Consider the following 12,263-nt stretch of genomic DNA (forward strand, 5'->3'; position numbering starts at 1 on the left):
AACATATACAGGGCCGCCATCAGGGGGGTATTAGGGGTACTACTGTAGGGGGCCCGGCCAAACTTAATTGAAAGGGGGGCCCGGCAACTGCCGCGACTTGCCTTTGTTAGAAAAAAACAGGCCCCTGCAATGGGGCCTGTTCTTTTCACCAAAGCAATGTCGTGAGCTGCGGGCCCCCCTCTCATCAAACACCGCTGTGAGCTGCGGGCCCCCCTCTCATCTAACACTGGCGCGAAACACCGCGCGCGACCGCGCGCGCGAACGACCGCAAGCGCGCGCCGGCGCGCTCGTTACCGCAAACGCGCGCTCACGCGCGAGCGACCTGGGGAAGGCTGGAAAGCAACCCGCTCGTGCCCGCCGCCGAGAGGGATGCGGTGCGCACGCACCAAAAGTACAGCGACCAATCAACTGGGAAGAACAGCGGCGCACAGTCTAATTACCTGCTGGCCCGCCTCCGACTCCTCGTCCTCCTCCTCCGCCTCCTCGTCCTCCTCCTCGGCCTCCTCGTCCAGCGCCTCCTCGTCCGACTCCGCCTCCTCCTTCTTCTCCTCCTCCAGAGCGTAGCTGCGTAAGGAGAGGGGGAGGAGTCCAGTTCTTGCGCGACGGCAGGAGTTCTTCGATCCCCGCAATTTTCTGGAGCCTGGAGGTGAAGGACGACATCTGGACCGAAGACATCGCCTGACGAGGACTGGAGTGGGAGCAGCTCTTCTGACACGGTGAGTAAAGTGTCTGAAAGTGCTGTTTATGTATGGCCCTGTTCACACAGAGTATTTTTGCAGGCCAAAAAAATCTGCCTCAAAATTCCTTAAAGAATTTTGAGGCAGATTTTTACCTGCCCACACTATCTTGCCGCGTTTTTTGCTGCGTTTTTTGCCCGCGGCGATTGAGGACAGCAGACAAAAAAGGCAGCGAAAAATGCATTTTCTGCCTCCCATTGATTTCGATGGCAGGTCAGAGGCGGAACCGCGGCAAGAAAGGACGTGCTGCTTTTTCTTTTTTCCGCGACTGGCTCCCATTGATTTCAGATTAAATCAATGGGAGGCGGTTTTGGAAGTTTTTTGGTGCTGATTCTGACGCAGTGTCCGAGTCAATATCAAGGCCCAAAAACTCTGTGAACTGGGCCTTATTGTTAGGGCTTATTCAGACGAACGTGTAATACGTCCGTGCAACGTGTGTGATTTTCACGCGCCTCGCACGGACCTATGTTAGTCTATGGGGCCGTGCGGACTGTCAGTGATTTTCACGCAGCGTGAGTCCGTGTGTCCGCTGCGTAAAACTCACGACATGTCCAATATTTGTGCATTGTTCGCGCATCACGCACCCATTGAAGTCAATGGGTGCGTGAAAGTCACGCCCAGCACATGGAAGCACTCCCGCAGCCGTATAAACTATGAATGAAAACAGAAAAGCACCGCGTGCTACAAACATCCAAACAGAGTGTCATAATGATGGCGGCTGCGCGAAAATCACGCAGCCACGCATCATACGCTGCTGACACACGGAGCTGTTATGGACCTTTTGCATGCGCAAAACGCCACGTTTTTTGCGCACGCAAAAATCACACGCTCGTGTAAATCCGGCCTTAGGGTAGGAACACACTAGGCATGAACGCTGCGGATTTTATGCAACACATTTTATTGTGGAAAATCCACAGTGTATCACAGTCGCAGCCGAGTGGATGAGATTTGAACAAATCTCATCCACACGCTGCAAAAAAAATTGACCTGCAGTGTGGCTTTTTAGGCCGCAGCATGTCAATTTATGCTGCAGAATCGCCACTCGTCTGGTGCGGAAATGCTGCGGTTCTGCCGCAAAAATCACAAAAGAGAAAAAAAAAAGGCACTTTTTTAAATTGATAAAAAAGTTTATACTTACCCCGGCCGTAGTCCTGGTGACGCGATCTTCTATTCTTAGCGCAGCTCCTGGAGCTGCTGCCGGTCTCTAAATAGGCAGTTGGTCCAGTAAAATTTGGAATTATTTTTTTTTGTGAACCAGCTTAAAAAAATACAAAACTTTTGTGTTAGGGCCTGTTCACATCACCGTTCGCTTCCGCTCCGGGGTTCCATCTGAGGTTTCTGTCGGGTGAACACCGCAACGGAAAGTGAAAGTGACAGCACAGCTTCCGTTTCAGTCACCATTGATCTCAATGGTGACGGAAACATCGCTAATGGTTTCCGTTCGTCACCATTCCGGCTGGTTTTCGGACGGAATCAATAGTGCAGTCGACTGCGCTAATTGTGACGGAAGCTGTGCTGTCACTTTCACTTTCCGTTGCGGGGTTCACCAGACGGAAACCTCAGATGGAACCCCGGAGCGGAAGCGAACGCAGCTGTGAACAGGCCCTAACACAAAAGTTTTGTATTTTTTTAAGCTGGTTCACAAAAAAAAATAATTCCAAATTCTACTGGACCAACTGCCTATTTAGAGAGCGGCAGCAGCTCCAGGAGCGACATCATAAGGGACACACTAGGCGGATATGCTGAGTAAAACTACACAGCTTATCCCGGGAGCCGCAGGGAATTCTGCCAGCAAAACTGCACCAAATAGTGGTGCAGGTTTCGTGAGGCGTGTCCGCTGCGGGAATCCTGCAGGGAAAAAAAAGTTTAGACTTACCCCGGCCGTAGTCCTGGTGACGCATCTCTCTCTTCTGAACGTAGCCCCGCCTCCTGGGATGACGCTGTAGACCATGTGACCGCTGCAGCGGTCACATGGGATGAAAAGTCATGACAGGAGGCCGAGCTGCGCTAAGAACAGAGGATCGCGTCACCAGGACTACGGCCGGGGTAAGTCTAAACTTTTTTATAAATTTAAAAAAGTGCCTTTTTATTTTTTCTCATGTGTGATTTTTGCGGCAGAACCGCAGCATTTCCGCAACAGAGGAGCGGCGATTCCACAGAATACATTGACACGCTGCGGCTTAAAAAGCCAAAAGTCACACGGCAGGTCCATTTTTTTTGCAGCGTGTGGATGAGATTTGTTCATATCTGACCCCCTCGGCTGCGACTGTGATACGCTGCGGATTTTCCACAATAAAATGTGTTGCATAAAATCCGCAGTGTTCATGCCTAGTGTGTTCCTACCCTAAGGCCGGATTCACACGAGCGCGTGCTATTTGCGCGCGCAAAAACATGGCGTTTTGCGCATGCAAAAGGTCCATAACAGCTCCGTGTGTCAGCAGCGTATGATGCGCGGCTGCGTGATTTTCGCGCCATCATTATGACACTCTGTTTGTATGTTTGTAGCACGTGGTGCTTTTCTGTTTTCATTCATAGTTTATACGGCTGCGGAAGTGCTGGGCGTGACTTTCACGCACCCATTGACTTCAATGGGTGCGTGATGCGCGAACAATGCACAAATATAGGACATGTCGTGAGTTTTACGCAGCGGACACACTCTGCGTGAAAATCACTGACCGTCTGCACGGCCCCATAGAGTAACATAGGTCCGTGCGAGCCACGTGAAAATCACGCACGTTGCACGGATGTATTACACGTTCGTCTGAATAAGCCCTAACAATAAGGCCCAGTTCACAGAGTTTTTGGGCCTTGATATTGACTCGGACGCTGCGTCAGAATCAGCACCAAAAAACTTCCAAAACCGCCTCCCATTGATTTAATCTGAAATCAATGGGAGCCAGTCGCGGAAAAAAGAAAAAGCAGCGCGTCCTTTCTTGCCGCGGTTCTGCCTCTGACCTCCCATCTAAATCAATGGGAGGCAGAAAATGCATTTTTCCCTGCGTTTTTTGTCTGCTGTCATCAATCGCAGCGGGCAAAAAACGCGGCAAGATAGTGTGGGCAGGTCAATATCTGCCTCAAAATTCGGTGCCCGGTTCCAGGCGGTCGCGGGTGCCCATGCGCAGGAGTTTGCGGGTGCGCGCGATCGGTCGCACGGGCGGCGGTGTTTGACGGCCCCATGACGACCCCCATGCTACCCAGGGCCGCCATCAGGGGGGGTATTATGGGTACTGATGTGAGAGGCCCGGCCAAACCTAATTGAAAGGGGGGCCCGCAGCTCACAACATTCTTTTGGTGAAAAAAACGGGCCCCATTGCAGGGGCCTGTTTTTTTTCTACCAAAGGCAAGTCGCGGCAGTTTGCCGGGCCCCCCTTTCAATTAGGTTTGGCCGGGCCTCTCACATCAGTACCCCTAATACCCCCCCTGATGGCCGCCCTGGGTACCATGATATAGTGCTGGACGGAGTACCGTTAACAGGCGGTGCCACGGTAGGGGGGCCCAAAAAAATTTAGCTGTAGGGGGCCCTGAAATTCCTGATGGCGGCCCTGAACATATATTACAGAGGCTGCAGGCAGGAGAGGGGGTACAGGCTGCTGGAAGGTGTGGAGGTGACACTGTCCTCTAATAACATATATTACAGAGGCTGCAGGCAGGAGAGGGGGTACAGGCTGCTGGAAGGTGAGGAGGAGACACTGTCCTCTAATAACATATATTACAGAGGGGCTGCAGGCAGGAGAGGGGGTACAGGCTGCTGGAAGGTGAGGAGGTGACACTGTCCTCTAATAACATATATTACAGAGGCTGCAGGCAGGAGAGGGGGTACAGGCTGCTGGAAGGTGAGGAGGTGACACTGTCCTCTAATAACATATATTACAGAGGCTGCAGGCAGGAGAGGGGGTACAGGCTGCAGGAAGGTGAGGAGGTGACACTGTCCTCTAATAACATATATTACAGAGGCTGCAGGCAGGAGAGGGGGTACAGGCTGCTGGAAGGTGAGGAGGGGACACTGTCCTCTAATAACATATATTACAGAGAGGCTGCAGGCTGGAGAGGGGGTACAGGCTGCTGGAAGGTGAGGGGGTGACACTGTCCTCTAATAACATATATTACAGAGGCTGCAGGCAGGAGAGGGGTACAGGCTGCTGGAAGGTGAGGAGGTGACACTGTCCTCTAATAACATATATTACAGAGGCTGCAGGCAGGAGAGGGGGTACAGGCTGCTGGAAGGTGAGGTGGTGACACTGTCCTCTAATAACATATATTACAGAGAGGCTGCAGGCAGGAGAGGGGGTACAGGCTGCTGGAAGGTGAGGAGGTGACACTGTCCTCTAATAACATATATTACAGAGGCTGCAGGCAGTAGAGGGGGTACAGGCTGCTGGAAGGTGAGGAGGTGACACTGTCCTCTAATAACATATTACAGAGAGGCTGCAGGCAGGAGAGGGGGTACAGGCTGCTGGAAGGTGAGGAAGTGACACTGTCCTCTAATAACATATATTACAGAGAGGCTGCAGGCAGGAGAGGGGGTACAGGCTGCTGGAGGATGAGGAGGTGACACTGTCCTCTAATAACATATATTACAGAGGCTGCAGGCAGGAGAGGGGGTACAGGCTGCTGGAAGGTGAGGAGGTGACACTGTCCGCTAATAACATATATTACAGAGGCTGCAGGCAGGAGAGGGGGTACAGGCTGCTGGAAGGTGAGGAGGTGACACTGTCCTCTAATAACATATATTACAGAGGCTGCAGGCAGGAGAGGGGGTACAGGCTGCTGGAAGGTGAGGAGGTGACACTGTCCTCTAATAACATATATTACAGAGGGGCTGCAGGCAGGAGAGGGGTACAGGCTGCTGGAAGGTGAGGAGGTGACACTGTCCTCTAATAACATATATTACAGAGGCTGCAGGCAGGAGAGGGGTACAGGCTGCTGGAAGGTGAGGAGGGGACGGAGGGGACACTGTCCTCTAATAACATATATTACAGAGGCTGCAGGCAGGAGAGGGGGTACAGGCTGCTGGAAGGTGAGGAGGTGACACTCTCCTCTAATAACATATATTACAGAGGCTGCAGGCAGGAGAGGGGTACAGGCTGCTGGAAGGTGAGGAGGTGACACTGTCCTCTAATAACATATATTACAGAGGCTGCAGGCAGGAGAGGGGGTACAGGCTGCTGGAAGGTGATGAGGTGACACTGTCCTCTAATAACATATATTACAGAGGCTGCAGGCAGGAGAGGGGTACAGGCTGCTGGAAGGTGAGGAGGTGACACTGTCCTCTAATAACATATATTACAGAGAGGCTGCAGGCAGGAGAGGGGTACAGGCTGCTGGAAGGTGAGGAGGTGACACTCTCCTCTAATAACATATATTACAGAGGCTGCAGGCAGGAGAGGGGGTACAGGCTGCTGGAAGGTGAGGAGGTGACACTGTCCTCTAATAACATATATTACAGAGAGGCTGCAGGCAGGAGAGGGGGTACAGGCTGCTGGAAGGTGAGGAGGTGACACTGTCCTCTAATAACATATATTACAGAGGCTGCAGGCAGGAGATGGGGTACAGACTGCTGGAAGGTGAGGAGGTGACACTGTCCTCTAATAACATATATTACAGAGAGGCTGCAGGCAGGAGAGGGGGTACAAGCTGCTGGAAGGTGAGGAGGTGACACTGTCCTCTAATAACATATATTACAGAGGCTGCAGGCAGGAGATGGGGTACAGACTGCTGGAAGGTGAGGAGGTGACACTGTCCTCTAATAACATATATTACAGAGAGGCTGCAGGCAGGAGAGGGGGTACAGGCTGCTGGAAGGTGAGGAGGGGACACTGTCCTCTAATAACATATATTACAGAGGCTGCAGGCAGGAGAGGGGGTACAGGCTGCTGGAAGGTGAGGAGGTGACACTGTCCTCTAATAACATATATTACAGAGAGGCTGCAGGCAGGAGAGGGGGTACAAGCTGCTGGAAGGTGAGGAGGTGACACTGTCCTCTAATAACATATATTACAGAGGCTGCAGGCAGGAGAGGGGTACAGGCTGCTGGAAGGTGAGGAGGTGACACGGTCCTCTAATAACATATATTACAGAGAGGCTGCAGGCAGGAGAGGGGGTACAGGCTGCTGGAAGGTGAGGAGGTGACACTGTTCTCTAATAACATATATTACAGAGGCTGCAGGCAGGAGAGGGGGTACAGGCTGCTGGAAGGTGAGGAGTTGACACTGTTCTCTAATAACATATATTACAGAGGCTGCAGGCAGGAGAGGGGGTACAGACTGCTGGAAGGTGAGGAGGTGACACTGTCCTCTAATAACATATATTACAGAGAGGCTGCAGGCAGGAGAGGGGGTACAGGCTGCTGGAAGGTGAGGAGGTGACACTGTCCTCTAATAACATATATTACAGAGGCTGCAGGCAGGAGAGGGGGTACAGGCTGCTGGAAGGTGAGGAGGTGACACTGTCCTCTAATAACATATATTACAGAGAGGCTGCAGGCAGGAGAGGGGGTACAGGCTGCTGGAAGATGAGGAGGTGACCCTGTCCTCTAATAACATATATTACAGAGAGACTGCAGGCAGGAGAGGGGGTACAGGCTGCTGGAAGGTGAGGAGGTGACACTGTCCTCTAATAACATATATTACAGAGAGGCTGCAGGCAGGAGAGGGGTACAGGCTGCTGGAAGGTGAGGAGGTGACACTGTCCTCTAATAACATATATTACAGAGGCTGCAGGCAGGAGAGGGGGTACAGGCTGCTGGAAGGTGAGGAGGTGACACTGTCCTCTAATAACATATATTACAGAGAGGCTGCAGGCAGGAGAGGGGGTACAGGCTGCTGGAAGGTGAGGAGGTGACACTGTCCTCTAATAACATATATTACAGAGAGGCTGCAGACAGGAGAGGGGGTACAGGCTGCTGGAAGGTGAGGAGGTGACACTGTCCTCTAATAACATATATTACAGAGAGGCTGCAGGCAGGAGAGGGGGTACAGGCTGCTGGAAGGTGAGGAGGTGACACTGTCCTCTAATAACATATATTACAGAGAGGCTGCAGGCAGGAGAGGGGGTACAGGCTGCTGGAAGGTGAGGAGGTGACACTGTCCTCTAATAACATATATTACAGAGGCTGCAGGCAGGAGAGGGGGTACAGGCTGCTGGAAGGTGAGGAGGTGACACTGTCCTCTAATAACATATATTACAGAGGCTGCAGGCAGGAGAGGGGTACAGGCTGCTGGAAGGTGAGGAGGTGACACTGTCCTCTAATAACATATATTACAGAGAGGCTGCAGGCAGGAGAGGGGGTACAGGCTGCTGGAAGGTGAGGAGGTGACACTGTCCTCTAATAACATATATTACAGAGAGGCTGCAGGCAGGAGAGGGGGTACAGGCGGGCGGCAGTCGGTGGCCGTGATTACGGGCATGGCCGTGTGTATGGGGCCTAAGAGGTTTGGAGTTAGAAAGTCTCTTCACATTCAGAGGCTGAACCGGTCCTGATCATGTCCTTCTCATACAGCTGCGGGGCTTGTAACACGAGCGCTCTGAATTATTGTTTTTTAAAAAAAATAAAACAGTGTATCCGTGTTTGGTGCAACTTAATTAGTTTATTAAAACTTATTTTTAGTTTTTTAGATACAGCTGCTCTATATACAGCATACAAAGCAGCTGTATCATTCGCTATGACCTGAACCAGTCACGTCGGCGGGTCCTGCAGGTCTCAGATTACAGGTGAACGGTCAGACACACAAAATCCGCTGACACTGAACCCGTCAGTCCTGCGGAGCTGACGGATTCAGGAAACGATACAGCTGCTCTATACACAGAATATAAAGTGGCTGTATCTCAAAAAGTAAAAATATAAATTTTTAATAACAAGTAATTAGAAAAGTTGCAAACAGACATTTTTATTTAAAAAAAACAAAACAGAAAAAAACAACAAACACAGAACCAGTTTTTACAAGTTGTACATAAAAATAGGTTTTTTTTACCATTTTTTGACAGCTTAGAAAAACAACAGGTCAAAAAAAATTGGGGTGAATGTTTTTACTGCAGCCGTGTGACCCGTATCGGTCAGTAAAATGTTTAGAAATGGAAAACAATATTTACCGTGATGGGTCTGACGATGGGGGAACTGTGGAGAGAAAGTCGAGAGTGAGACCACAAATGCAAATGGCGCACCTATTACTCATGTAAATATGCAAATGAGCGGTAACCTATAGCAATAGGAGGTCGCCATCATTGGTGGTCAGTCACCGGCCGTTATCAGACGCCCCGTTGTTTTATTTGGAGATCTGATAATTACTGGAGAGAAAGGTCTGGAAATGCGTTAAGTCGCAGAACCTGCGGAGCCGTGAATAATCAGGACTCTGCCCCTCGATCACAGGTGTCCGCTGACAGCCGCTCCGAGTGTTGGGGGCAGCTCAGCTGTATCTAATACAGGGGGTCCCAGTCAGGAGGCTCCCCCTCTATGAGTGCAGCGTGCCCAGGGATGTCGTGAGACACAACTCCTATAATGTCACCTCTATATTAGGATGTTGGGAGTAGTCATACTATCGGACCCTACCAGCACGGAAGTACAAAACGCCACTGAACCAGAATCCCTGTAGATTGTAAGCTCTTGTGGTCCAGGTAGGATGAGCAGCGTGAGGTCTCATTCACATGGTCAGTATTCTGCATCAGTATTTGTCAGGATCCCAAACACGGAAGACGTAAGGAATCTTCCCATGATTCTGCTCTGTAGGATCCGCTCCTGGTTCTGCGTTATTGATCCTGCAGCGCGGAAAAGGCCCGAAAAACTGCGTTATTTTACGTCTCTTTCAAAAACAAGCTAAAACTGAACCCGTCTCTGCTCAGAAGTGACGCACGCCGCAGCTGCGGTATTATGTGGCTCCCCTCCCCCATAACCATAGTACTCACCGGGTGAGAAGTTGGGGTACAGGAGAGAAGGATGATGGAGGTGAGGAGGACGCCTGCGCTGCCGCTCATCGTGGCTTCATACACCTGCAGGTCCCGGGTTATAACACAGTACAGAGTCCATGGCGTCTCATACAGGTTCACCGCCCCCTAAATCCCATCCTCCCACCTTTACATTAGTAAACAATGGCGCTTGTGGAAGGGGGGCCACGAACTGAGTGCACAACAACATAAAGTTGTAGCAGAGCTCAATGAGATATTTACATGACAACTCAATATGGGCCATTTACCAAAACGGGTTCATCACGGAACGCAAAAAGGGTCTGCAGCACGCCCCATATCCAACACAGCGCATGACGAAATACAGTCCGAGACTCCTACCTGCAGTCCTATGTAACACCACAGGTAACACAGTGATAACTCTCTCAGAACAGATAATGTAGTAGATGTTACCAGCAGTCCTATGTAACGCCACAGACAACACACAGTGATAACTCCCTGAGTACAGATAATGTAGTAGATGATACCTGCAGTCCTATGTAACGCCACAGACAACACACAGTGATAACTCTCTGATTACGGATAATGTAGTAGTGTTACCTGCAGTCCTATGTAACACCACAGATAACACAGTGATAATTCTCTGAATACAGATAATGGAGTAGATGTTACCTGCAGTCCTATGTAACGCCACAGACAACACACAGTGATAACTCTCTGAGTACAGATAATGTAGTAGATGTTACCTGCAGTCCTATGTAACACCACAGATAACACACAGTGATAACTCTCTGATTACGGATAATGTAGTAGTGTTACCTGCAGTCCTATGTAACACCACAGATAACACACAGTGATAACTCTCTGAGTACAGATAATGTAGTAGATGTCACCTGCAGTCCTATGTAACGCCACAGACAACACACAGTGATAACTCTCTGAGTACAGATAATGTAGTAGATGTTACCTGCAGTCCTATGTAACGCCACAGACAACACACAGTGATAACTCTCTGATTACAGATAATGTAGTAGATAACTATACCCACATGTACATATAAACACACACAAAGGCATATTACAGGGGTGGGATTCAAATTGTTAACAGGTTCCCTGTTTTTCGGACACCTACATACGTGCCGCGGGGGGGGGGGTGTCACGGGGTATCGCACCATTGAAAATGATTCTAATAATAAAATAATGATATTCCAAATACCCACTACATTAAAGTGGACTCTAAATAAAGAAATTCCCTGTCCAGAATGTATTAGGCAATGTGTGTCATCAGTGTTTGCTGCGTGATTTTCGCGCATATGCCATCCTTATGACACGCGGTTTTGCGGTTTAGAAAGAGATGGAGGTTGTAATGACGGGGTAGGGAGACAGACAGGTGAGCCCTAATCTACCCGCCACAAAACGCTGAGCAGGAGAGTTGTCAGTAAGCCAAGGTCAATAACAAGCAGAGGATCAGTAGTTCAAGCAGCAGCAGCAGAGCCAGGAAACAAGCAGAGCAGAATCACAGGCAAAGGAGGAACAGGAAAGGCAGGTATAAATAGACAGAGGGCGGGAGCTAGCTGAGTCTGGCCAGGCTGTGATAGGCTCTCCCACTCCTAAGCCTGCCATCCTGAGTGGTGGAAGATGGAGTCAGTCTCACAGACATAGGAGCAGGTGCAGACTGATTACCCACGGGCGTCGACACAGAAGTTGTGCCTGGCAGATCCTTTACAGAGGTGGTTTTATTTTTCCCTTCACTTCTTGATCTACTGTTGTGCGAATCACGTGCAGCCCACGGCAGTGCTTCCATGTGCTGCGCGTGATTTTCACGCACCTATTGACTTCAATGGGTGCGGGATGCGCAAAAAACGCCCAAGTATAGGACATGTCGTACGTTTCACGCAGCGGACACACGCTGCGTGAAACACACGGAAAGTCTGAATGTCCCCCTTGCCTTACATAGGTCCGTGCAACGCACCAGATTTTCACGCGCGTATCACGGACGTGAAACACGTTTGTGTAAATAAGGCTTAGTGTGGATTGCCGCACATTATATTAAACACACCCATTACGTATAGGCCTATATGTGCACACAGGGCCGGCCCTAGGATAGATGGCGCCCTGTACGAAATGATCTTTCGGCGCCCCACCCCATCATTAAAAAAAAAGGCCCATATATTATTTAATAATATAATATATTACAAACCCTTCAAGGACACAGTATTTTGTCCTCTAATTGTGCCCACAGTATTATGCCCCCTGTAGTACCCCTACACAGTATAATGTCCGCTTAGTGGCCCCCACACCCCCCCCCTTGTAGGCAGTGCCATACAGTCCCCGCACCTCCCCCTTGTAGACAGTGCCCCCAAACAAGAACAAAAATTGTACTCACCTATGCCCCGTTCCCATGACGAACTGAGCTGCTCCATGACGGCATCCTGTAGCCTAGTAGAGTATCCCAACCTTTTCGGACTCGAGGCAGCACTGGAAAAATAAAATTTCCTCAGGGCCCCCCTGACAAAAATTGTTTCGAAAAAGACAGAAAACGGATAAGAACAAGCACTCCACTCGTAGGGTCTGTTCACACACGTTTTTTGTAGGGCAAAAAAAAATCTGCCTCAAAATTCCTTCAGCAACT

The 12,263-nt window shown here is 50.1% G+C and overlaps 1 protein-coding gene across 1 annotated transcript in view; it reads right to left on the reverse strand.

Moving 5' to 3' along the window:
- The window catches only part of HABP2 (hyaluronan binding protein 2), a 44,334-nt gene extending 34,589 nt beyond the window's left edge, over positions 1–9,745 (reverse strand). Inside the window, exons 1-2 of the mRNA XM_075842765.1 lie at positions 9,636–9,745; positions 8,826–8,850 (exon numbers count right to left, since the gene is read on the reverse strand). Coding sequence (XP_075698880.1) covers positions 8,826–8,850; positions 9,636–9,704 — 94 coding nt within the window. The 5' untranslated portion in view covers positions 9,705–9,745. The remainder of the gene's footprint in view (positions 1–8,825; positions 8,851–9,635) is intronic.
- Positions 9,746–12,263: the final 2,518 nt, after the last annotated feature.

Source organism: Rhinoderma darwinii, chromosome 11 (assembly GCF_050947455.1).
Source record: "Rhinoderma darwinii isolate aRhiDar2 chromosome 11, aRhiDar2.hap1, whole genome shotgun sequence".
Lineage (NCBI taxonomy): Eukaryota > Metazoa > Chordata > Amphibia > Anura > Rhinodermatidae > Rhinoderma > Rhinoderma darwinii.